This window comes from Sphaerodactylus townsendi, linkage group LG04, assembly GCF_021028975.2.
Source record: "Sphaerodactylus townsendi isolate TG3544 linkage group LG04, MPM_Stown_v2.3, whole genome shotgun sequence".
Taxonomy (NCBI): domain Eukaryota; kingdom Metazoa; phylum Chordata; class Lepidosauria; order Squamata; family Sphaerodactylidae; genus Sphaerodactylus; species Sphaerodactylus townsendi.
This window is the reverse complement of record NC_059428.1, coordinates 92,072,799-92,099,987: the sequence shown is the minus strand read 5'-3', so window position 1 is coordinate 92,099,987 and position 27,189 is coordinate 92,072,799. Positions and strand designations below refer to the sequence as shown.

The 27,189-nt window shown below is 42.3% G+C and overlaps 1 protein-coding gene across 1 annotated transcript in view; it reads left to right on the top strand.

Annotated features, from left to right (window-relative positions):
- ASMT (acetylserotonin O-methyltransferase) overlaps positions 1-26,832 on the top strand; it is a 64,328-nt gene extending 37,496 nt beyond the window's left edge. Inside the window, exons 6-7 of the mRNA XM_048494100.1 lie at positions 911-965; positions 26,688-26,832. Of these exons, the coding sequence (XP_048350057.1) occupies positions 911-965; positions 26,688-26,832 (200 nt within the window). The remainder of the gene's footprint in view (positions 1-910; positions 966-26,687) is intronic.
- Positions 26,833-27,189: the final 357 nt, after the last annotated feature.

The following is a 27,189-nucleotide window of genomic DNA, read 5'->3' as shown; positions in this document are numbered from 1 at the left end:
CCCTCCCTTCCAATATTTGCTCCAGCTCTTCAAAGTAAGGCATGGTCTGAGGACCATTACCAGAAGTCTTGTTGGGCTGATTAACTCTTTTGAAGTCACGTTTTAAAGTTTTTGCTTTTGTCCTACACTCAAGGGCAGTTCTCTTGTGCCCCCTGAGGCGCATCTCTGCCACCACCTTCTCAAAAACATCTAAGTTTCTGTAGCTGGACTTTAGGGAGTGCTGTACTTTCTCCTCCCCCCATACTGCAATCAGATCCCTTGTCTCATTGTTCTGCCATGACACACCCCTCCCAAGAGCTTTGTCTGAGTTGGCAGCTGAGCTGTTCCCAGGCACGGAGATCTCGTTTTCTCTGGGCACGGAGATCTCATTTTTTCCACAAAGGCAGGCTCTCAATGACCAGTCACCAGAGGCAAGGACAAGTTCACGTTCTTCTTGAACAATGTATTGCCAAAGGCTTTCACAGCCGGAATCACTGGGGTGTTGTGTGGTTTCCAGCCTGTATGGCCATGTTCTAGTAGCATTTTCTCTTGACATTTCACCTGCATCTGTGGCTGATATCTTCAGAGGATCTGATGGTAGTAAAGCAAGTGGAGTATATATACCTGTGGAATGTCCAGGGTGGGAGAAAGAACCATTTGTCTTTTAACAAGTGCCTTGAACAAACTCTCTGGAGTCTCTGGCATGAAATGGACTGGGTGGAACCAGCACCCCTGCAATTTATATTCTTGGGCCAGGCAGGCAGGCAACCCAAATCCCAGGGAACTGAGACCTGAAGTCAGCTAAATTCAAACAAGCAGTATAATAATCAGGGTTTGGATTCATGCCTCCCCCACCATTTTCTATTCGGTAAGGAGAATCAAGGAGGCTTAAAGCTCCTTTCCCTTCCTCTCCTTACCTTTGCTGCTTCAGGCTGGCTGCCCAGCATCACAACAAAGAGGTTCCCCAACACATACAGCCATGCAAGGTAAGTATTGGGAGGGATTCTCAGGGGGGCAGGATTTTTTTGTTTTTAAAACTAAAGAATTTTCTCAACCCGGAGTTGGCAAGTTGCAACTCCAGGTGGTAAGAAAGAGAACATGTCTGTCCTGGCTGATCCAAGGGCTCCTTCTTCACTGACTTGAGGAGCTGCCTGCAGAAACTAACCTTGTTTAAAGAAGAAGAGTTTGGATTTATATCCCCCCTTTCTCTTCTATAGGAGACTCAAAGGCATTTACAATCTGCTTTCCCTTACCCCCTCACAACTAACACCCTGTGAGGTGGGTGGGGCTGAGAGAGCTCAGAAGAACTGTGACTAGCCCAAGGTCACCCAGCTGGCATTTGTTGGAGTGCGCAAGCTAATCTGAATTCCCCAGATAAGCCTCCACAGCTCAAGCAGCAGAGCTGGGAATCAAACCCGGTTCCTCCAGATTAGAATGCACCTGCTCTTAACCATTATGCCACTGCTGCTCCCTGGATGGGACTCTTAACCACTATGCCACTGCTGCTCCCTGAATGAGACTCCTAAATGGTGCTGAATGCCGGGGGGGGGGGTTCTTGGTTTTTTGTTTAAACAAAGCTGCTTGTTGCCAAATCCGGGGGGGGGGGGATTCTCTGGTTTTTTATAAAAAATTGTTTAAAGAAAGTCATTTGCCACCAAAAAAATTTTTTGGGGGGGTGTTTCTGGTTTTTTAAAATTTTTGTTTAAACCAAGCTGCTTGCCGCCGAATCCCAAATATATACAAGGCGATCCAAATACTTTGCATTTGAATCAGCTCATATTTGGGCATATTGTGTTCGGGCCAAATATGGTCTGAATATGCCTGAATAGGCTGTGATTTGGCCATTTCCAGTGATTCAGGATACCCGTTTTAGACTGTGAGACATGAAAGCCAGGGATTTTAGATTGTAAGCCAGCAAGGCAGGGGTGGTCGTAAGTCAAGGGCTGGTGAAAGGAGTTACTGCAAACTGGTCTTCATCACTAGACCAGACAAGACAAGGTCTTTCTATGATACTCAGCACTGTTGCTCTATTGTTTGTTCAAGACCAAAGCAGGTCTGATTGCCAAAAAGCAGGTATACTATTCTTTGTGTAATATTAGGCCAATCAACTATATAGTTATGAATAGCCAATGAGAATCTGCCATTGTTACAAGGCGGAAGAGGGACATTATAAAGTGGTTTTCTTTGTATTATTTCAGGGGGCACACACATGATTGTGTGTGTCTCCCAAACTTTCTATTTGCAAATAAAAGGTTTGTCTTCATGAGACCAATTATTGATTTGGATTCAATTTATCCAACAGAGGCAAGGCCCACCAGAAGAGTCTTTATGTTTCTCACTTGTTCATTGAGTCTTCCTGGTCTCTCATGAAAATGAAGACTTCCACTCTGAATGCTTCTTCTGGACAAAAGACGATAAGGCCTTTACATGCTCAGTGAGGATAAATGTACACTCTTTTATACAATTTTTTCCTGGATTTTCTCTCCTCTGTTCTTCGCTTTCTATTTTTGTTAATGGTGTTTACTTCTACGTGTCGCTATGGTTTTGGGCTTCTTTCTATATTTTCTTTTGATTCTTGCTCCTTCTGTATGTTTATTTCCCTGCAGGAACAAATCTTGTAGTTAAACCTATGATTACTCTCCATTCTTTGCCTCTGGGCTGCTTCAAATATCACTTTTTACTTGTTATATTGCTGTGTAACCGTGGAGGGTTTTTTCACATTCTGCAACTGTATCTTCGGCTCAAGTTCAGGCTGTGATTGTGTCTTCCCCGGCTTTTCCTCAAGTTTTTATGTAGTGATTTTTCTATTTAAAGTGTCAGTGGATTGGCATGACTCTCTGTGCACAACCCTTTTTCCAAATTTGTTTTATGTGAAAATCCACAGCCCCTGATGTGGACTGTGATAATCCATGCCCCCTACATGTTGCTTTCCTTCCCCTTGCCCTTACAGGGTTCACTGCAATTTTTTTTACTATATGAAACACAAAGAAATGTTTATTTTTCCCAAACAAGGCAATGTTTAGCCCCAAGGGGCCTAAAGCTTCAGCCAACATGCAAATGATGCCCTGTAGCAAACCATCTCCCTCCTGTCTTCCTCTGTCTTTCTCAACACATAAAACGTCTGGGGATTTTTTTTTTCCTCCTGTGAAATTATTGGTAGTGCATTAATTTGTACATTTATCTGTCCCAGCTCACTCCCTGCTTCCTCCTGGGTACTGCAAGTACAAGCGTGTGTAACCCCCATGCTCAGAATGGGTTGACCCATAACGGGGTGGAGACTCAAAGCTGCAGAGCTCATGTAGTTTGGAGGAGACAAGGCTACCAGACTTGGACCTTGATTGGTATAAGCCCTTAACACCTTGTTAAGGCAACTGCAATGTTGTTGGGAACTACTGGGAAGGTAGTTGTTTATTTTTGCTATGTTGTAAATGTTGGAGTTTATTGTTTCAGGGTTTTTTTGTGTTTGTAATGGGTGAGAGTTCTCCTGGAAACCTTCATCATGTTGAATCCTGTTCATCAAGCCCTTGGAGTCTTCAGGAGCCAACATACTTGCAAGGAAGAATTGGACTTGGCAGTATCAGTAGACTGTAAATATAAGGACTTGAAAATGCAACCTGAACAGGACCTTGAAGTGTGATGTTAAATGTTGATGTTTAATGTTGTATGTTAAGAAAGTAAACCATTTTGTTTTTTAAAAAATTGTTGTTGCAAACTCGTTCCAAGTTCTGCCCCACAGAACCCGCAAGCTGAGTGTAATGTATTGTATTGATTGTGAGGTACTGTATTGTTTTAAGAGTCTGCAGCTGTGCTCAATATAACACACCTACTGATTACCAATTCCAGTGCAACAGCTGCAGACTCTTAAAACAATACAGTACCTCACAATCAATACAATACATTACACCCCTTCCCCCTAACTCCTGTAATAATCTGGTGGGATTCTCTTTCGCTGAGATCGTCTCAGCTCCCGCTCTGGCTCCTGAGTCTGTGTTTGTTCCTGGTTCTGCAAAACAATTGGACCCTTTGCTGTTTCCTTATCCTGCATCTCCGTCTGCGCCCTTAACGCCCCAGGTTCCTCGGGGACAATTGGACTATTTACTGCTTCCTCATCCTGCAGCTCCATCTGCCCCCTTAACGCCCTAGATTCCTCAAGGACCTGGGGTTCCTGATCTACTGTTGGACCTGGCACTCTCTTCCTTACTTGGTCAACATGTCTGCGGATCACCCGCCCCTCTTCAGTTTCCACCCTATAAGACAAGGGCCCTGTTGGCTGCCTCACAACTGCTGGGACCCAACACGGACCTGCTCCATAATTTCGGACATACACCGTATCATCCCTATCAAATGTCCGAGGTGCTTTCAACACTTGATCTTCTTTCCGTGGACGATCAACTGAATCGGGATGCATTCGGTCCAGCAACGTTGTAAGTTTCCGATTCATTAGCAACTCCGCAGGACTCCTCCCGGTGGCTGTGCATGGTGTTATGTGCTGTGTTAACAAAAAATTCGCCAACCGACGGTGCCAATCCCCCTCTACTATTCGCTGCAATGCATCCTTCGTTGTACGCACCATCCTTTCTGCCTGCCCATTTGTAGCCGGATGAAAAGGGGCCGAGGTAACCTGGCGAATAACACCATTGGCCAGGAATACTCTAAACTCCTTGGATACAAACGCTGTCCCATTATCCGATACCACCGTATCCGGGAGGCCATGGGTTGCAAATAACTTACGCAGTGCCCTAATAACTGTTTGTGATGTCATTGACATTACTGGCACTACTTCTAGCCATTTGGAATATGAGTCCACTACGATGAGAAACACCTGGCCTTGGAAAGGCCCTGCAAAATCAATATGTACCCTTGACCACGGTCTTTTTGTGGACTCCCATTGATAGGTAGGGGCCTGAGGTGTGGCAGGTCGCGTTATCTGACACTCCCTGCACCTGGCCACCCATTCTTCTATTTCACTATCCATCTTTGGCCACCACACATAACTACGGGCCAATGCCTTCATTCTCACTATTCCGGGGTGCCCTACATGTAAGGCCTCCAGCACCCTAATCCTTAAAGCTGCTGGGATCACTACTCTATTTCCCCACAGTAAGCACCCCTTGTGGACAGATATCTCGTGCTGCCTCATTCCAAATGGTCTGAATTTTTCCTCTAACTTACCCAATGGCCAACCCTTCCATGCCCAATTCAAAACTCGGGCAAGCACTGGGTCCTTAGCTGACCTTTCTGCTATTTCTGCCGCTTGCACTGGAGGCTCTGATAATGATTCCAACATCAAAACCTCCAAAAGTGGGGAGTGATCTTCCTCCTCCCTTTGTACTGGCAAGCGACTCAACGCATCTACATGACCAATTTTCTTTCCCGACTGGTGCTGCAAGACATAATCATATGCATTCAGGAACATTGCCCACCGCAGCATTCTAGGGGACAACATCTGTGGTGTCTGGCGCTCTGAAGAAAATAATCCCAACAGTGGCTTATGGTCTGTAACAATCATAAATGGTCGCCCATACACATAATCATGAAACTTCTTAACCCCAGCCACTATTGCTAATGCCTCCTTATCAATTTGCGCGTAATTTCGCTCCGTTGTAGACAACGTCCTAGAATAATACGCAATTGGAGCTTCCCGCATATCCTCCAATTGATGGCTCAACACTGCTCCAACTCCATACGGGGAGGCATCGCACGTCAAAATTAATGGCTTCCTCTCATCAAAATGAACCAATACACTTTCTGATGACAACAATCGTTTGACATCTCGGAATGCCTTCTCATGCTGACTTGTCCACTGCCACACTGCCCGTTTATCTAATAAACGGTGCAGTGGCTCCGCCACTGTGGCCTTATGCTTTCAGTCCCCTCCTGATCACGTTTATAAAAAACACTCCGTCTAGCTATTTCTGACGGTTGGGGAATGAAATGGTTCCTTAATGCAGTCAGTATCTCTACAAGCGGTGTTGCTGATAAGTCTCTTGGGGCTATCAATGCTGAGGCGAGGTCAAACACCCCTTCACCACAGAGGCTCAAAAACACGGCTCTTTTCCTTTCTGGGTCTGTTATGCCATTTGCCAGAAGATAAAATTCCAATCGGGCCTCATAACTCTGCCACTTCAAAGGAAACTCCAAATTAAACTGTTCCAGCTGCCCTTGAAAAGCCATAATTTACTCACAGTCCTTGCTTTACAAAAACTTGCTAGACTCGTCATAAGTTTATCCTCGTCGCCAATATGTTATGTCTCAAAGAATCAGGAGTCGGAGGAACAAAACATGGTGCTTTATTTCCAAGCTGCTACTCACACATAGCCTAAAATCACTCTGCAGCTGTGCTCAATATAACACACCTACTGATTACCAATTCCAGTGCAACAGCTGCAGACTCTTAAAACAATACAGTACCTCACAATCAAAGGGCAAGCGTTACACGTGCACTGAAATGACAGGAGACTGAGCAGCTGCCAGTGAATTGGGATGCTGCCTTTTCCATTTTCTTCCCAAAGGGCCCTTCCTTCTCCCAAAAGGATCTTTCCAGGGGAAGCCAGGTATGCAGGCCAGTTGCCTGCACACAGAAAAAGAGGGGGCTTTTTTAAAAAACTGATATTGTTAGTGACGTTTCTGCAACAGGATGACTGCTCATGAGCAGACAAAAACCCCAAATCTACTTCATCATGTGCCATTTACAGACTTGTCTCATTCGCATTGAGTTTACATTTTCTTTGGGTTTGTATCCTGGCTATGCATGTTTTCTTCTCTTTGGTACTGACAAATAAGAGAATCTGCACAGTTTCTGAAAGCTGTTAAAGAGAAACTTTTTCTTTCCATTCACAGGGAAAGTGAAGGAGATCCATATGAGTTAGGCTTTTTTTGGTTTTCTCAATCTTCCCCACCTTCCCCTGTCCACATAATAGCAGTTTCTTCCACTTTTTGGGCTACCATTTCAAAATGATCAGAAGGACTTAAAAATGTTTTAATGCTGAAGGTCTGTTGCTGGAGTGATAGGCTTTATGACATGGCCAAAACGTCTGCAAACTGTGGTGCTGATGGTAACTACTGAAAGCAACTGTAGTAGCAGTAGTGGCACAAAGGATCCCCAGTGATCTCAGCTGTTCTTCCTTGGAGTTGCCAGCTTGCCCTTAAAAAGGTGGGAAAAGGAAAAGAGGGAAGGATTTCTTCTTCTTCTCCATAAGTCCTGTCACAAAACAAGAGATAGAGAGAAGACCCAGGTTGCTTTTCCTCCATTCTCTCCTCCCTGATCTTCTGCTTCCATCCAGCTCAGGAGGGAGGAAAGAAGGAGCAGGAATAAAAACCCTCACAAGGGGAGAATCCTAAGGCCCCTTCTGCACATGCAGAATAATGTACTTTCCATCCACTTTCAATGCACTTTGAAGCTGGATTTTACTGTGCAGAGTAGCAAAATACACTTGCAAACACTTGTGAAAGTAGATTGATAGTGCATTTTTCTGCATGTGCAGAAGGGGCCTTAGTGTAAGCACAAACCCACAGGAAAACCTCACTGCAAAGCAAACAGCCATAGGGTATGTAGTGCATGTATAAATGGCTATGGATTTTGTAGGAAATGGGAAGCTGATTTTAACCATCGCAAATTGACCACACAAGTACTAGTGGCAGCATGCATAAAGAGCCTGTGTTCTGTTCCCTTTGCAGCTCTATCACTGGAATGCCCTCCAATTTGACATTAATTGTTTTTACTTGTTTTTACATTCAGTAAACATTTAACTAGCTTTTTTCTGTTATGCTCTCTCTCATGTTGATTTCCCTTTCCTTTCTTCCTTAACATTTCCTATGCTTCCTTCCCAATTGTAAACCTGTGGGCAGAGTATGCTCCACCCCCTCAAATATTTTTTACTGCAGCTTGAAATTTGAGATGCTTTATAGATAAATAATGGGGTTAGGGCTTTAAAATTCTCATAGCAACTTGAATTCAGCCAAAGCCTGGCATTCTCAAAAACTAAGCCATAAACTATGTCCAAGCAATCAATTGTCAGCAACAATCAGTGACATTTTTTGGTTGCCTTTTTCAATCACTCTAAAGCAATCCCCCAGCGTGGGAATCGGGAACAGGATCTTCCTGAAGTGCACTGCATTTACCCCCTGATGAAGAACAAAACTTAAAACTGATTTAGAGTGATTGAAAATAAAGACTTTTCTACAGATTGATGCTGTAACTATTTTTATCTCAAGGCTGCAGCTGCCATGTTGGCATTTGTCTTTACAGTCCTGTTTGGCTGGCACATTCCATAAAATTGTTTGCAGGTCCATGATGAGTTCAACTGAAGCCAAGGAAGTCTTGTGCTGTAAGCTGCCTGGAAAGGTGATACATGGAGATACACTGAGTGTGCTGAAGGAACAGTGGAGTGTAAATGTAACAAATATTACAAAAATAAATACAGGAGAAAAGTCAACAAATATGGCAATGGTGGCAATTCCATTTTAATAATATCTAGAATATCTGGGAAGTCATCTTGAGTGAGCCACACAGTGGAATCTAGAAAGAACCCAAGAGCTGTGCTTCATGTATTTGTTTCTGTTTGCTTGTCTAAATTATATTTTTCCTAGGTTATTTTTTTCATAATTTTTCTTACCTAAATGTGTGTGTGTAAAGTACTATCAAGTTACAGCCAACTTATGGTGAGCCCAGAAAGGGGCTTTCAAGGCAAGTGATTTGGTTTACTATTGCCTTTGTCTGTACAGTCTTCCTTGGAGATCTCCTTTTACCAACCCTACTTAACTTTTCCGATCTGACAAGATTGGGCAATACCATGCTATCTTTCCTCCCTCCTTACATAAATACCTAAATAATCTACTTGGGTTGATTAAAAGTAATGATTGCCTGCATTTCTTCCTATCATATACAGAAAGGTTAACATTTTGGTTAATAGTTGATAATTTGAATCAGTTTCATCGTTTGAGATACTGGCTTAATTCCTACAAAGCAGCAAATAGATTTTTGGGTGCCCAAGACCCATCCTCACAAGCTCTCTCCAACCTTCCCTTTAGGCTACCTACGTTTCCTCTCACAATATGCTGTTGCATCTGAACAGGACAGATCTTGGTTTGCCCAAGGAAGTTGAGACTGAGATACATTTCCCAATCCTACAAACCATGGTTTGGAGTATTAGAAATATTGTGCCTGAACTGACCCAAATGAAAAACAGAAAAATAGACACTATTGTAAAAATATATCAGTCTCAATTAGTTAGAATAGATTACAGAGTATGAATGTTATCATTAGAAAATAGGAAAGAGAAGTTTCATGTGAGCAATTATGCAAATATAGAAAGAATATGCATGCTAAACAGATTGAAATACAAGGTTCAGTAGTAAAGGGTGGCAAATTGAAACAAATGTTTCATTGTTCAAATAGAAACAAAAGGGGGAATGGATTGCAGTAAAATTCCTGTTAGCTAATAAAAATGAGAAAATCCAAAACTATTTAGGAATTAGGAATGAAAACATGCTCCATTATGACCAAGCAAATGTAAAGTTGGGAACTGAATGGTATTCTACTAGAAAATTTATTAAGTAGAGATACAGAGAAATACAACTGGGTGGAAGCATCAACAAAATGCAGAGAAGTCATAAAATTTTGGGGAAATAACACAGCAATAGACAAGAAGCTAGGACAGTGATCTTTAATCTTTTCAAACCAGGGACCCACTGAATTGCAAGTATGAGATAGGAAAGGACATGACATCAACATAAAGTAATAGGACAAAGAAGAACCTGGTTTTTACTCAAATGCAAATAATTTAACAATCAGTTCTGGTGGTGGGATTCAAATAATTTAACTACTGGTTGTTGACAAGCACCATTTTAACAACCGGTTCTGCCAAAGTGGTGCAAACCTGCTGAATCCCACCACTGGTTTAAACACATGAGAACAATGCATAGCTTTTTAACCTGATTATATCCTGCTTTTCTTTCAGTGGTGACCTAAAGCAACTTCCAGCACCATCCAAGGGGGGAGGGGTACAGATCTGCTGCATCAGCAGATTAGCCCTTCCGAGACACTTGCTTGGGTGGAGGGGTGAATCTGTCAGCCAGCATCTGCAGCTACCCTCCTCAGCAGTGAAATATAATGCTGGATGTTGTGCCAATATCCCTGCACCTTCTCCACCATTCAGGGGAGCGGCCAGGGAGTATGGCTGGATGAGGAGCCAATGCTAGTTGGCTTCTACTCCCACTTTGTCTTTGCCACCAGACACACTGGCATCTGGCTCCTGGGCTTACACAACCTTTTTGGTGGTGTAGGTCCATGGGAGCCCTATAGAGGACTTTCTGGTGATTGTTTGTTAACTTTTGGGCTCCTTGTGCTGCAGGAAAGCTTTCCTAAGAAAAGCGGGGAATTGTGGCTGTGGCATCATGGCTGGACACCTCACTGGATGAGACTATTATAAAGTATTCCTCTCCATTCAATCCTCACAAAAGCCCTGTGAAGTAGGCTAGTAGGCTGTGAATGTGTTACTGGCCAAAAATTTCCCAGTAAGTTCCATGGCAGAATGAGGATTCAAACCTTGGTCTCCTGGGTCCTAGTCTGATATACTAACCACTATACCACAGTGACTCTTAAGAGATCATGGGACTTTGGATTCCTGAAGGGAGTTAAAACAGACTTAAAACATACATACCATTAATCAGTTAACTAAAATTCCCCACTGAGCTAAATGAGAAGAAAAGCTAATAGTATGATTTTTTTAAAGGCGAAAATAAGAGACTATATATGAGAGGCTGATAGAACTTGAACATTAGAAGGGTGATGTGAAAGGAGGGAGGAACTTGCTATTATGCATCCAAAAATAGAGAAGGGGGAATTAGGCCAGAATTAGAAACCAGTTTGTGCTAGACGTGTTGAGTACAGCTTTATTCTTGCAACCAAATACATTGTTTCTGACAATGATATCTGAAGTGACATATACATTTCCAAAATATCAAAAGTAGGTACAAACAATGACAGATAATGTGTTGAGATTAGAATCATTTTCAAAGTACATCCTAATAGCTGTTCTGTAAAGATATAACAAATGAAGTCTAATTGCTTTGGATGCCTGCCTGTTATTAAAAAAGACTGCATGGGTATTTTGTAGCACCAGAATATTCTTTGAGTTGTGTGTACCTTCTGCAGCTAGTTCCTTCTTCAACTTTCAATAAATTAATCCAGGCCTATCTTATTCTGGAGCTTCATTCTACTGTTCTTCTATAAAAATAGCTTCTTTTCAGCCCTTAAATTAAGGCATTTTATTACTTTTGATATGCTTCAAGCCAAAGCCCCAGAATTATTGTTGATTCATTACTAGGCATCACTGTGGTAATGCACAACAAAGAACTAATACTTTTGTAGACATATGAAATAATTTGTACCTGCCAAGTCATAAAAGTATAACAATATCTACCAAACGTATCTTATATTCTAATAGCAACATCCACCGAATCTGAAAATACTTAAATTCAGTGACTGGAGCTGTGAATCGGCAAGACAGATCTTTCTTCAAACCTGAAAAATGCCCCAGGTTTGCAGAAAAACCTGAAATCTAGAAATATATATATAAGGGGTTTAATAAACCCTAAAAGGAGCACCTGTAGCTTCAAGCAATGAATTTCTTCAGTGACTTTTGCTAGGCAGGCACAGATTCCAGGTTTGGTTCTGTCGGAAAAGGTCAGGGGGAGGGGGCCTTTTCAGGCTTATTTGGGCTTTTGAGGAGGGACTCATTGTGGCCAGGCCCAAGGTGTAGGATTGCCAACTCCAGGTTAGAAAATTCCTGAAGATTATGTGGTGGACTCTGAGGAGGGGAGAGTTTGGGGAGGGGAGAGGCATCGGCCAAATGTAATTCCATACAGTTCACCCTCCTAAGTTAATTTTTCCAGAGGGATAAAAATCTGTTGTTGGGAATTCAGCTGTAATTCTGGGACACCTCCAGGTCCCACCTGGAGAGTGGCAGCTCTAGGCCTAGAAGGAACCTCTAGGTGACTTGATACCACTCAACCTGCATGACTCAAGTAGGTGTTGCTGACTGCTAATGTTCAACAACAGTTACCTTATGAAAGCCAGTGTGATGTAACAATTAGAGCTTCAGAGTAGGGTCTGAGAAACCCAGTTTCAAATCCCCATCTTGCTCTGGAAACACAGTTGGTGATTTTGGATCAGGCACATACTTTTAGCTTAACCTGCCTCACAGAGTTTTTATGTTGATAAAAAGGAGGTAAGGAGGATAATGGAAACTGCTATGGTCCCAAATGTGCAGAAAGATGGGGTATAAATGAAGAAAATAAATCATAAATATAGCTGAGATGGGAGGTTAGATAAAAGATAGGCTGGTGAATGACAGAGAAGAAGAGAATCAGAGAGGATGTGGAGCCTGCCAGGAGGAAGTAAAGAGGAAATAGCCCTTGAGGTCTGTGTACCAAGCAAGTAGGCCTGACCCAATGACTGGCACCACACAGCTGGTGTGACTGGCACCACACACCACACCAATGACTGGCACCACACAGTTTTCCAACGTCGTGGAATTTGTGGAGTAGAGGGACCTCTGAGGGGTATAATGCCACAGACTTATCCTCCAAAGCAGTTATTTAATCCATGGGATTTAGGGTTGCTAGCCTCTGGGTAGGGGTGACGATCAACCAGAATTACAACTGAACTCCAGAGATCAATTCCCCTAAGGAAAATAGCTGCTTTTGAGAATTGATTGTACGACATTATACCCTGATGATTCTTTTCCTGGAGATTTTGGAGTAGGGCAGGGTTTAGGGGAGAGGAGAAGTCTCATCCACATATAAGGCCATTGGAGTCCACCCTCCAAAGCAATTGTTTTATCCAGGGAGGCAGATCTCTGTTGTCTGGAGTTCAGCTGTAATTTTGGGAGGTCTCTAGGTCTCATTTAAAGGTTGACAGCACTAGACCTGGCAGCCTATGGACTCTATGGCATTATACCATACTGAAAACACTTATCTCCTCAAATATTTCCCACCCAAAGTTCCACCTCCAAATATGCATGAAATTCCCAACCTGCAAATGGCAACTGTCACGAAAGAGATAAGCTTACTGCCTACTCTTAACAAAGAAATGTGGGTTAGGGTTTTGTAAAAGTGCGCGCATGAATGCAGAAACACAAAAACTTTTTAGAAAAATATATTTCAAAGTTTATTGAGAGCTGCTCCTGCTCAATAAACTCAGCTGAAACTGCATATGCAAGATATAATTATAACAGTTTAAAACATTCGGTAGTGCAGCATTCCTTACAGCCAATGCAAGCGGAGAATAACAATAACATTTACGGATAAGACTAACTGGCAACAATGAACAAGTTGAAAATACTTCAGATAACAGACAGTATATCAAAACAGTAACAGCAGTGAAAACAAAGGAAGAGAAAAGGATAGATAGCTTCTAATGAGAGCACTGAAAGGTAGTTATACACAAACTACCCGTCAGGTAGTATGAACAGATCAATAATGTCCTCATGGTAATTTGCTGAGTCAGCTTGGCCAACAGTCATAATTGCTAACAGATGTAATTACTTACTAAGATGATTAGGGTCCTATTCAGAAAGAACATAGTTTTCAGCTGGGTATAACTTTTAGCTGACAGAGCTACAAGTTGGAGCAATTAAAATGGTACGACTAATTTCTCCACAGCAACCCTAAGGGGAATTGATCTCTGTAGTTGGGAGATCTGTTGGGATTCCAGAAAATTCCATCCCCCCCCCCCCAAAAAAAAATGTTTGCAACCTTAGAAGGAGAGAAGGAAGTGGGAACAGGGGAGATACTATGAGGAAAAGGAAAGAGGAAGTAATGGGGAAGGGAGAAATGAGATGTCTCCTGCAAGTACTTGTGAGTTCCCACTTGTGAAATTCAGCTGTTCAACCTTGGGGGAGGTAGATCTACAGTTCCCAAGCCAGATGCATCTGCTTAGCCTGACTAGGCCTTCTAATATTCAAGTATTCCACCCCTAGTTGGAATGAGGTTACAGCATTTGCCTGTTCCTTTTCACATGATTATTCTGCTTTCTCATATGCTTACAGTTCCTTTCAGTGATTGTGACTCCCCACTTTGATTTCAAAAGCCACATAGTTTTTGTTAATCATTTGAAGGAGAAGGTATCTCTGTGTGCCTTCCAAGTCTGCTTCTTTTGATCATGAACTTTATTTTCGATTGGTTTAGTGACATAAGCAGAATTGTACTTCCATAAAAATGTTATTGCTGCTACTGTGTCATGATTTGGGAACACTGCCTAAGGGTAGAAACAGTGGAATTGTATACTAGCACCAATTCAATGTTTTAATAGTGACTCCAGCAAGAAGTTCCCAGGTGGCCAACCAGAGCTGCAGCAGCCTAGTCTCATACACCATTCAGGTCAAAGCTGTTCAACACAATGACCGTAGATGTAATCTGATCAAGAGCATATTACTTTCCTAATTATGGTAGTGGAGCTGCATGGCTACTGTGTTTGTGTCCAAGGTTGCAGAGTGCCTATTGTTTCAGCAAACCCAAAATCATCAAGTAGAAGCTAGCCCTGCAATAATAATTAATGAAGAAAGAACTGAAAGAAAGTGTTAGGATAGGGTTAACTAACTGGAAAATGATTGGATGCACAATACAGCATCCTGATTTTTTTAAAAAAAAAAATAGCTGGCTGACTGCTGAATCTTACTGTTTTGGAGTTTTTAGGCTTATTATCTAAATAAAGGAATTCAAAATAAAGTAACTACTATGAGTACCTGTATCCCAGGAGGAATAAGATCGGAAGTGGTACAAGAATATACCATAAGATACATTTTTGTTCTGCATGAGTACCCTGGGTGCCACAATGTACACAAATAGCTGCCCTATACTTCATCAGTCCCTTGATCCATCAAAGTCAGTACTGTCTACTCAGACTGGCAGTGGCTCTCCAGAGTCTCAGACAGAGGCCTTTCACATCACCTGCCACCTGATCTTTTTAAGTGGAGATGCTGGGAACTGAACCAGGGATCTTCTGCATGCCAAGCAGGTGCTCTGCCACTGAGCCATGGCTCCTTCCCACAATAATCAAGTGGGGCCTGGAACCGAACACTGGCTTTATCGAATATCACTTTGGTTAGCACAAGAGGCAAAGTCTGTTGAGTGGCAATGCTCCAACAATACGTGTAAATTTCTGCTTAATTCTGTATTGCCAGTAAAATATTATCTTGTACTGAATCTATTACACTGAGGAATCCACAGGAAGAAAGCTCTGTTCTTGCTTTGCCTTAGAGTGTTATATTAGATTTCATGCTTTGAACATAGGAAGTCTGTATATCTGCCCTGCTGTTCTCAGGGAACAGAACTCAGGCATTCATGCTATGTAAGACCTGAGACACTTGAGAGTCTGGACCACTTGAAACTGACATCCACATCCAAAGGTGTGCATCTGCCTAGATCATGCTCTGAGCACCCAAAAAAACAAAAAAGGAAAGGAAATGGGGATATTGCTCGTAGAAATGCAAGCAGAAATCCCACGGATAAGATTCACTGTATCCAAGGCAAAGCGTACCCCATTGAGTTCAGTGGAGATCACACCTAAGTAAATGTGCATTTGATTCCTGCCTAGACATTTACTTTTTCCCCCTTACATTTGTTCTGTATGATACAAATGTTTTTCAAACTCCCACCCAGAACTAGGCACAGAATGTACTGGATTTTTGTCACAGAACAGATTTTTAAATTAGAGTAACAGATTTTCTTTCTTTCCTAGTAGACTGGAAGAAATTAAGAGATTTTATTGTGTTTTTAATCTTAGCTATTTTTGTTCATGTTAGCTACTTCAAAATAAAATTTCAAAATAAAAAGCTTTTCATACTTCCTTTGAAATCATTAACAAAGGTTTTTCAGGCCAACCTCTCTTCTGCCCTTGATTTGAAATACTATTTTTCTCTGAATGAAAAAAAAACACATTATATTTTGTTATGTTGGTGAAATAGTTTATTTTGGAAAGGGATTATAGAACTGTGACAACACAAAGCTATGATCTTGAAAATAATTATTTTTAATAATCCCATTGACTTCTAAGGCCTACTATAGAGCAAAAGAATTGAGGATTACAAGCTGAACAAACTCTCAGAAACACTAGATTTTCATTTTCAGTCCTAAATGAAATTAAGGCAGACCCTGCCAAGCTGAACACAATATTATACAGGAATGGAAAGAAATGCCTGGTATGAATATGTTTGGGGAAATGTACACCTCATTTTCATGAGAATTCTGTACTGAAAAGTAAATGTTATAGATTCACTAAATAATTAAATGATATTAGAAGCCACTCTTGCATTATTGGATTACAGCTTGCAATGAAGATGCTGTGTATCTGTAGCTTCAGACTAGCAGCTGTGAGGAATTCTGAGCAGATAGAGTTCACAACAGAAAACAATGTGTGACTAATGGCAATGTTAAGGTTGCTGATGTTTTGGATTGGTATGAAATGATATTTTTGCCCAAGTCTTATGAGCCATCTTGTTGGAATATTTCCTTTTATTATACTGGGTAACATACTTTGTGTCTACTTCCAATGAATAGTAATGATTATTTAAAAAGTGTAAATAATTTTTTTAAAAAATGTATGCTAATAATATACAAATCTATGATAATCTGGGATTGTTGAATTGGGATGGGGGTTGGACTTGTAAACAATGAGATGAGAAGGTAGAACATAACTGATCAGGGTTGAACCCCAGTGTTAACCATGGATTGGATTATCCAGATTTTGCAAAATGTGGATTTAATATTGCCTGTGATTGTAAAAGGGTATGTGGTCCTGATGGCATTACATTTGTTTGTGCCCAGTATATTGCAGAACATAACTGGTATTATCAACATAGCAACAATATGTTTCTGAATATTCTAGTTTTAATCCAACCACATAAAGGTTCCATTGTAAGTACCGGCTTGTTGAATTCTTGACAGTGGATTGTGTCCAAAGATTCCTTATGCCAGCATCTTCTGTTGTGCTATAGACCATGAAACCAAGCAAAGGGCATTCCTAGATCACATTACAAAGTTCTCAAAGTGACATGGGATATTTCAATTACCTGGATATTTGTTGGAAGACTGAGTCTGCTAAAAGTAAAGGGTCAGATTCCTCCTGACTTGTCTTGCTGACAATTTCATTTTCCAAAAAGTGAAGAGGGAAACAAGGAGGTCTGCTATCTTGGACTGGATTTTCACTAACAGGGAAGAATTGGTTGGCAAAGTGAAAGTAGTGTGCCTTGGGCAGTAATCACCATGTAATGTTTAGAATTTACAGTCTTGGGGAAGGGAAAAGCTGTATATAATCAGACATATAGGTTGGACTTCAAGAAAATTTGAACAAACTTAAAATTATGCTGGGTAGAATCCCATGGTCGGAATAATTAAGGATAATGGAGTTCATAGAGGTTGGAGTTTCTTATAAGTGAAATATTGAAGGGACAAATGCAAATGATTCCTATGACAAGGGAAAAATGGTAGGAGCATAAAGAAGCCAGAGAGGCTCCATAAAGCATTTTTAAAAGATTTGATCAATGAAATATGCTCAGGAAATGGATGGACGGCCTTATAACCAAGGATAAGTATAAACAAATAAATGGTGCTTTTATGGAGAGTGTTAGAAAACCTAATGTTCAATATGAGCTCAGGTTACCAAGGTATGCTATACACAACTTGAAGAAGTTGCGAAGTTTCTTTTACAGGTATTTGCAGATTCTTTATAAGAGTTATAACCAGTAGTGGGATTCAGCAGGTTCCCACCACTTCAGCAGAACCGGTTGTTAAAATGGTGCTTGTAAACAACCAGTTGTTAAATTATTTGAATCTCACCACCAGAACCGGTTGCTAAATTATTTAAATCCTAACACTGGTGATAACTATGGGCTTTTAAATACATATTTATATTTTAACATTGTAAATTCTTGTTCTATATATATATATATATATATTTCAACTTTTACTCCCTTCTGATGATTTGCTGATATTTTTGTCAATTCATTGTCACCCCTGTGTAATGGCTCGTGGTCAGGCCGCAAATAATTTTTTAACTTACATCTAATAAAGGTTATTGCATTGTTGCATTGTATTGTTGTATGATAAACAAAAAAAAGTGTTCTTTTGTTATGTTCAAGGTTTTTAAAAAGAGCAGGAACATGGTAGAGCAGGGACAACCATGCTCTTAGTATCCTTGGTGCATAATTAAGGCAGCAAGACAGAAAGTAGATGCTATTGAGAGGGAAACTTCATTACAAAACAAACACCCTGTGAGGTGGGTGGGGCTGAGATAGCTCCGAAGAACTGTGACTAGCCCAAGGTCACCCAGCTGGCAAGTGTTGGAGTGCACAAGCTAATCTGGTTCACCAGATAAGCCTTTACAGCATAATTGGCAGAGCAGGGAATCAAACCCAGTTCTCCAGATTAGAGTGCACCTGCTCTTAATCACTACACCACCCTGGATCTCACACACAATTTCTCCCAGTTTTCTTTCTGGGCATCCCAATCCAAAGGGGGGAGGAGAGAATCTCCCTTTGGGTGCAGCATGGGCTTACACTAGCAGAAATACCCTCCTGGGGCATTTACACTGGGGGAGGAGCAAATTCACCAGTGCCTGGCTGCTGCAGGGCTCTGGGATGCCCAGCTGCAGCACCAAGCTCTCTGTCAGCACTTCCCCACTACCCTGAGCTGTGTCAGCATGGCAGGGGCAATTGTGGGCATGTTCCCAGGATGGAGCCAACCTTAGTTGGCTTTCACTGCTGGTTTAACCCCCTCATGCTGGCGGAGCGGGGCTCGATCATACGTTGCCATTTTCAGAACGTATCTCCACTATTCCCTATGGGGGAGTTGCAGGTAAGTTTCTCTTTTTTGACTTTTTGGGCTTCCTATGCCACGGGAAAGCCTTTTGGAGGGGGAAGGAAGGTGCCAAACCAGCACCATCCCTGCCCACCAACCCAGTCTGGATTAGACTGTGAAACTGGTTAAGAATTACCCCCTTGATTTAGGAACTGTTTGCCTTGGAACTACAGAATTCTCAGTTGTTTTCCCCTTTTGAACTTTCTATCACTCAAGGATCTATAAACCAGATAACTCATCTTTATGCAGCTGCCCCCACCCTATTTCCTTTTTCACTCCTCCTGGAAGCCCCCTTTTCCTCAGGTTTTCATGTCTCCTTTTCTCCATCCTCCCATCTATCTTTTATCTGTCCCCCCATCTTCAGTTATATTTATTATTGATTCACTTCATTAAAAAAAAACCTATGCCAGGGACAGGTCAGACAGAGAACTAACTTACTGGAGGCCAGGAGGTACAGTCTCCTGAGAAAAACCCTGAGGCTGTAAGTGAAAGGGTGCAGAAAAAGCTCTGAGAAGCCTACTCAGGAAAGGAAAGGCAAGCCCACATAGAGATGTTGAGGGCTAATAGGCTAACGACCCTGGACACAGCCGGAAATATTTAGTTTACCCCAGCTGGTTTATTTACAATATCTTTCAATGGTTTTTCACTGCAACGGTTCACATAATAAGCCATGTCCTTATATTGGGGTTACTAAACTTCAGGTGGTAGCTGGAGATCTCCTGACATTATAACTAATTTCCAGGCAACAGAGATAATTTTATCTGGAGAAAATGGCTGTCTCATAAGGTGGACTATCTATATATATAAAAAGCTAACCGTGTATGTGTTGATGACAGGGTACCTCAGTAACTGCCAATTCCTCTGAAAATTCCCAGCCACTATAGTCAGTCAGGCGAGAGTGTTTTCAGATGTTCACATACCTGAAATTTCATACCTGGCCCAGGTAAAAACGCCTTTTTCCTGGCGCTCCCTGGTGAAGGACAGGGAGGGGCCTGTGTGTAACTGTCACTCTTAGAATGTTTGTGCCCTTAGAATGTTCACTCAGATGGCCAAAGATGAGCAGTGGAAACAGCACATAGGCAGTAACTCGAGTGGAAGTGAAACACATACACACACATACACACGAGGGAGAGGGGGGGAGGAGTAGGAGGAGGAGAAGAAGAAGAGGAGGAGTAGGAGGAGGAGTTTGGATTTATATCCCCCCTTTCTCTCCTGTAGGAGACTCAAAGGGGCTGACAATCTCCTTGCCCTTCCCCCCTCACAGCAAACACCCTGTGAGGTAGGTGGGACTGAGAGAGCTCCGAGAAGCTGTGACTAGCCCAAGGTCACCCAGCTGGCGTGTGTGGGAGTGTACAGGCTACTCTGAATTCCCCAGATAAGCCTCCACAGCTCAGGCGGCAGAACGGAGAATCAAACCCGGTTCCTTCAGATTAGATACACGAGCTCTTAACCTCCACTGCCACTGAGAGGGAGGGGTGGCATCAGAGATGGGATCCAGCAGTTTCTCACAGGTTCCCGAGAGTAGGTTACTAATTATTTGTGTGTGCCGAGAGGGGGTTACTAATTGGTGATTTTGTCACGTGATTTTTGCCTTAGTTACGCCCCTTCTCTCAGAAGTAGCGCGGAGAACTTGAAGCAGTCTAGCAGGAGGTGCACCAGCGTGCGTGGCAGCCTGCGCCTGCGTGCATTCGTTTCCCACCCAAGGGCCGACGCAGCGGCTGAGTCCTTGCCACAGCCCTGCCCAGCAATGCCCCGCCCCTGGAATGGCCGGCCACGCCCCCGTCGTGCCCCGCCCAGCCCCATTGGCGCTACGCCACAGTTTGAATCCCGCCACCATGGGAACCTGTTACTAAAATTTGTGGATCCCACCACTGGGTGGCATGCAAGGGAAGAGAGGGAGGGAGAGGAAAGGGACGGTGGGGGAGGCATGCAAGGGAAGAGAAGTGAGAGAGGGGAGACAGTGAGCTGTGGCATGCAAGGGAGGGGAGGCAGGGGGCCCTACATCTTGATATGACCCACCCACCCTAGCAGAGGGAAAGGGGAGGGGGGGGGGGGGGGGGGGTGGCATGCAAGGGAAGAGAAGTGAGGGAGGGAAGAGAGTGAGGGGTGGCATGCAAGGGAGGGGAGGCAGGGGCCCAGCATCTTGATATGACCCACCCACCCTAGCGGAGGGAAAGGGAAGGGAGGGAGGGGAGGGGTGGCATGCAAGGGAAGAGAAGTGAGGGAGGGGAGAGAGTGAGGGGTGGCATGCAAGGGAGGGGAGGCAGGGGGCCCAGCATCTTGATATGACCCACCCACCCTAGCGGAGGGAAAGGGGAGGGAGGGGAGGGGTGGCATGCAAAGGAAGAGAAGGGAGGGAGGGAAGAGAGTGAGGGGCGACTTGCAAGGGACGGGAGGGAGGGGCCAGGCACCCTAGATTCCCTGAATACTGCAGTTACAGTTAAGAAAACCAGGCACGCATTATTCAGGAGTAAGCTCAGTACAGCAACCATGACATACTTTGAATGGCTGTATCGCACCCGTCAGGGTTTCCTCAGAAGCGACACCCATTGCCACCAACCAAACTTACTCCCAGGTAAAGGATCATGACCAGCCAGCCTAGATGTGTGGGAGGGGTGCCTTTCCATCCCCCCACCCCAAGGAATGAGGGCACACATATCACTGACATCGCACAGTATCAGGCTGCATGTTTGCATGAGCATCTACTGCTGGCCTCTGCAATTGATTTGCTGCTACTGTTCCTTTCCCATTTCCCCACAATAAGCCACAGCAACGTGTGGCCGGGCCACGCTAGTATGTCATAATTCCCCACTGAGAATATAGCCCTCCGCTCTACCCAAACCCTCCCCTCCCCAGACTCCACCCCCAAAATCTCCAGGTATTTTCCAATTCAAAGCTAGCAACGCTACCTTATGACTGTCAGGAGCGTGACTGTCAGGAGATTAAATAAAATGGTTTGTCATGTAAAATCTCTTCACAAACAGTAGCAAAAATGTTTATAAAATATTATTCAAATAAAGAAAATAAAATTACTAATATATATATTTTAAAGTATTGTAGATAGTTGAAAGCACTGATATAAAAGAATATTTCTGACTCAATTTAAGAAAACATGTATATTCAACTACATGCTTCTGAACAGGACATTTAAATATGGAAGTGCCTCAAGGCTTTAGAATTTAGAATTCAGTTTCACTGACAGTTGTAACATTTATTAATCCACACTGTTGTAGAACTGCCTGAGGAAGATGAGTTGACTCTGCTTTTGTAGGACTCTTTTTTGTTTTTGTTTTGTTTAAAGCTAGGCTTAACTAAAAGTTTGCAGCAAATTAAAAACCAAAACCATTTAAAAGGTTTTCCACAGCAACAAAACCTTGATCTTGAGGTGGTGGTGCAAAGCGTTTTTTGTTTTTTTTCATTTGCACGTAAGATATAATCGACACAGTCTGGCAGCCCATTTTCATAGCAACCTTGGAATAAGGACAATAATGTGGCAACTGAATTATGTCACTTCATAATTCAAGTGACCTGAATTATGGTGACAATGCCAGGATGCCGTTTCTGCCATTATTCCATTCCAATTCCTTTTTAAAGGAAAAGATAGCAAAGAAGGAAAGGATTGTCATCACGTTTGTGGCATTTAAGAGACCTTGCTGATGGCTCTCTAGTGTAATCTTATGATCTAATATGCATTTCTCTGTATTTTTGTCCACTGGAAGAAAATTTTTGTCCACTGGAAGAAAATAGCTACTACAGATGGATCCAGAAGTGCTCCAGAAGAGCTGAATAGTAATACAAGCCTTAACAGAGTTATACCATTCTAGTCCACAAGGTTGAACTTTTGATCACTGTGGGGTTTTTTTTAACTTTCAGACCTGTATAAACCTTATTATAAAAATAAATGATTTTTTTATTCACTATTGTTTAGAAAGCACCAGAGCAACAGAATTGATTTGGAGATTCATCATAGAAAATGAATGATTACAGGTCTTTCACTGTGCTTTCTACTACTACTTCTGGAAGGAAGCTACAATCATTCCTTCAGTGCTTGCTCCTCTTTATGCTTCCTTCTGATTGTATATATCAATCATAAATTTACTTATTATCCAGTAATCCAAATATATGTATGGTCAAGACCTTATTTTACTCAGTTTGTTTAGGTTGCAGTGGGAATGGACTGAAACCACCTCCTCCACTTTCACACACTTTTGCACAGTCTTGTATGAATGAAGAAAGAGTTTACACAATAGAAAGGAATACCTGCCAGTTCTCCCTACTCATACCTCACTTCTAATGCTAGCCCCCTAGGATCAAAAAACTTTACAGACTACTGAAGAGGGAGAATGGAAATAATGGCAGATCCTGTCTGTGCATTTTATTCAATTCATTGTCAATTTGGGTACAAGCCAAAGAATTTGGGTAGAGAATAAGAATCATTGCAATGTGCTATCTGAGATTTTAAAAAATGTATATACTGTTCATTATATAATTTTAAATAGAAATAGAATAGTTATGTCTTAAAGAGGAATAAAATGTAGATGTTTTGATCGTCCTATACAACTCTATGAGGGTTGATTTTACCTGATGAACTATCTCCTGTAATCTTGCTCTTTGCCTAATCACACCTGAAAGTGGTTATCACAGGCTTCAATGATGAAAAGGGCAGCAGTCCTTGACCAGGGTAATTAGCTTTTTAAGACAGCTGGGAAGTTCCGAATCATCTTCAAAGTGTTGATATTAACCTTTAAAGCCTTACGCGGCCTGGGACCCTCATACTTACAGGACCGTCTTGCCCTATATGTCCCAACTCGGTCTCTGCAATCGACAGAGGCCAATTTACTGGTGGTCCCCGGTTCCTCAATGATGCGGCTGGCCTCCACTCAGGCAAGGGCTTTTACGACCCTGGCCCCTGCCTGGAGGAACGCTCTTCCTCCAGCTGTACGGGCCCTGCGGGACCTTGGTGAGTTCCGCAGGGCCTGTAAGACTGAGCTGCTCCACTGGGCTTTTGGGGAGGCCAGCCGCTGATTGCGCGCCCCCCTTTATAACATCAGTAGACCCTGCCGTTCCCCTCTCAGGAGGGTTTTTAGCTGTGGGACGCCACCTGTTGTATTTGTAATTGGTAACTTGGAACGCTGGGGTTGGTATTTTAATGTTGGTTGGTATTTTAATGTTATAGAGTCTATATTTATTTGTTTATGGTTGTTTAATTACCTTATACTGTGCTCTATCTATTATATTCATGTTGTACACCGCCCTGAGGCCTCTGGGGGAGGGCGGTATATAAGATTAATAAATAAATATAAATAAATAAGTAATAAGGAGGAAGGGAGGAAGTCTGTATCTTAATCAAGAGTTGGTTGTTGTTTTGTTCCTCCCTAAGCCCGGGAGTGTTATTTTTGTATCAGTTAAATCTTTTAAGATTTGGTATATTACGTGGAGTGCTGATGATTTAACCTTAGGGATTTTGCTAATAAATCTGTGAACTTCGTTTGGACAGCAGTGTCTGGAGCTGTGTTTGTGTGTGCAAAAGTCCCTGTATACGAACCTTTTTGATTAAGAGGATTAGAGGAGGAGAGACCTTCAGCTCATCCTCAACAACTGAACTATTGTGTCCCCTGACTGAGTTTCTTGGAGTTTTGGGAACGCATGAGAAGAGAGTGAACAAGTGAGCAGTTCTGTATGACAATACTGAGGGATATTTATGCTGCAGCATGAACAAGCTCCCTCAACTCAATGGAAATCTACAGAATGGGTTGGGAAACATGAAATTACCACATGGCTGGATGCTACTGAGAACTGCATTTTTCCATGCCATTAGAGACACTAAGTGATACATTTTTAAGCAGTTACCATGTGGAAAGTGATTATCTGTTCCACCTTCAATAAACACACAACTAGAAATGGCCCCATGATATTTGTTTTCGAGTGAATTTGCATCTTCTCACACATTCTTCACTGTTAAGACACCTGTCAACACTGAAGCAGCTAATGAATGTTTTAAAATATTTATGGTAACACACTCTCATCCAGAAAACAGAAACATCTGTTTTGTATTCATTATTTATTACTTGCCCTTTAAATGTATCATCTAGTACCAGTGTCATGGGTAAGCCTATTTGTGAATTACTTCAAATATAGTAAATTATTTCTAGTATAGTAAGAGACCAAAAGAAAACTATTCTGTATTCTTAACATATAGTATCTGTGCTTTCTCTACATTATCCTTTGTAATCAATCAAGCAAACTTTTGGCAAAAATTCTTGCTCTTTGGAATTTGGTTCCATTTAGTGATGGACCAAGTTTCCATGACTCAGTTTGAAACTGGGTAGATTAACCAAACCATTCCCTTCCCCAACAGGAAAGTAGTTAAGTAACCATTCCCCCCACACACCCCTCCCAACCCAAGAAATGGGAAAATAACTCAGTTTTCTCCATGTCCAGTTCCAAAATCAGAAACCCTGATGTGCTACAAATTGTGATTCGGTATATCTGAATCACAGAAGACCCCAAAAGAACCATATTGGCTTTTTTCAGGTTTTGCATTTACTGATTCAAAAACTTGGTGTATCCAAAAAAGTCAAATACACCTTTAGCAAATTCTCTCTGCCACCATTTGGGAGCCAGTGGAGGTGGAGGGAGGGAGGGAGGGAGGGAGAGAACTCCATGCCGTACTGGACAGACTCAGTGCAGAATGGAGTTCTGTCCCCTGCTGATGCTTTCCAAGCCTTCCATGGCTTGGGAAGCTTTGATGAAAGCAGTTCTTTCCCCTCCACTATTTTGAGAAACAGGGGAAAAGGAAAAATTTGAAAAAAAAAATAAGATTCACTTTTTTTTAACCCAAATATTTTCAGTAATTGCTGAATAAAACCAATGCTTTTTTAAAAAAAACACAGGGAATATCTACACAAATTATACACAGGCCCTGTCTGCCATTTAATCTGGGCCAGTTTAAGCTACTGAATTGAAGCTCAAAGTGCAGGGTAGATCTTAAGTGATAGCAGAAGCAATACAGTAGAGAATAAGAGACAAACCATACCTATCATTTCCTCTCTCATCATCACCCTTGACACCTCTGGTCAGATACCCCTTGGATGATGGTAAAACAGCCCTGAGTATGATGTAGCAAAGTCCACTAACTGCATTTGAATCTGCTGTGAAGAATTTGTTAAAAGGAGAATTTCATAAAGACATCAATGGCTACATCAGACACCAGGCAGTGCATTTGTCACTGTGTGTCATCTCATATACACCAAGCCATTCTTCCAACCAGAAAGCATCTGCTACTGCAATCCTTTTCCTCCCTCAGTACCCTGTAATTGATGAAGTAGCAGCCATCAACATTCTGCTGACTGCTGTCAAAGAACTGAGCATCAAAATAATTAAAAAGCTTGGTGCTTGAAGGGGCATCAATAAGCTATGTTATTGAATACTCTCTTCAGATTCTAATTATTAAAAGGAAGAAATGAATCATATTTTTAACAATTCATTTCCAGCAAAGCAGCCATTTTGTCCACTCTACTCCTTCATTTCATATTCTTCATATCAAGCACAATCATTTAGTGTTTCCTGGGATACAGTACACTTATATATCAGGAACCCTCCAATTGAACCAACCCAGCAACTCAGTCTTGGAGTCCTCAAGGAAAGAGCCTGAAACATCAAGGCCACAGACTGAGGAGGACCAGTGAGACCAGGAAGGGCCTGGCATGGCAGAAGTGCCAGTTGATGATGTCCCAGTGGCTACCCTGTCAGCACTTGCAAGTGAAATCTTGCCCCTGGTCCCTGAGCTAGTCACCTGCCTTCACTGTGCAGGGACCTATAACCTCCTGAGATCTATTCCATCTCTTCAGGAATGTGACAGAAAGCCCCAGCCAAAGTAGTCTAAAGGAGGCTAAATGCCAGATTGGTGTAGCACCACCCCAGAGCCAGGTCATGAAGTTGATACTTATTCACCAGATCCGGGCCATACCACAGCAGGAACTCAACACCTGCTAGCAGTATTGTGTTTGTCCACTCTGCCTAGCAAAGTGTGCTTCTTGATACCTTTCACTATGGTTCTTTGAGTCATCTATATGGACCTTGACAAGCATGTTCTTAGTGCCTGGCACTATGGTTTCCTGACACCTTGGGACTCTTGCTGCAGATAGCGGGCTTTTATGAAGCTAAAAAAATTATATCTGAAATTGATAATATCCTGCTTTTGCTTTGAATCTTGTGTTTTGAACAAATGCTCTATTATTGTGTAGTAAGTCCATTCTGGTTTTGATGTTTATTATTTCATTCCTCACTGCTAACTTTCTTTTGATTCTTCAGCTTACTCTTCTTCCTTCCACACAACAGCCTGAACCTGGA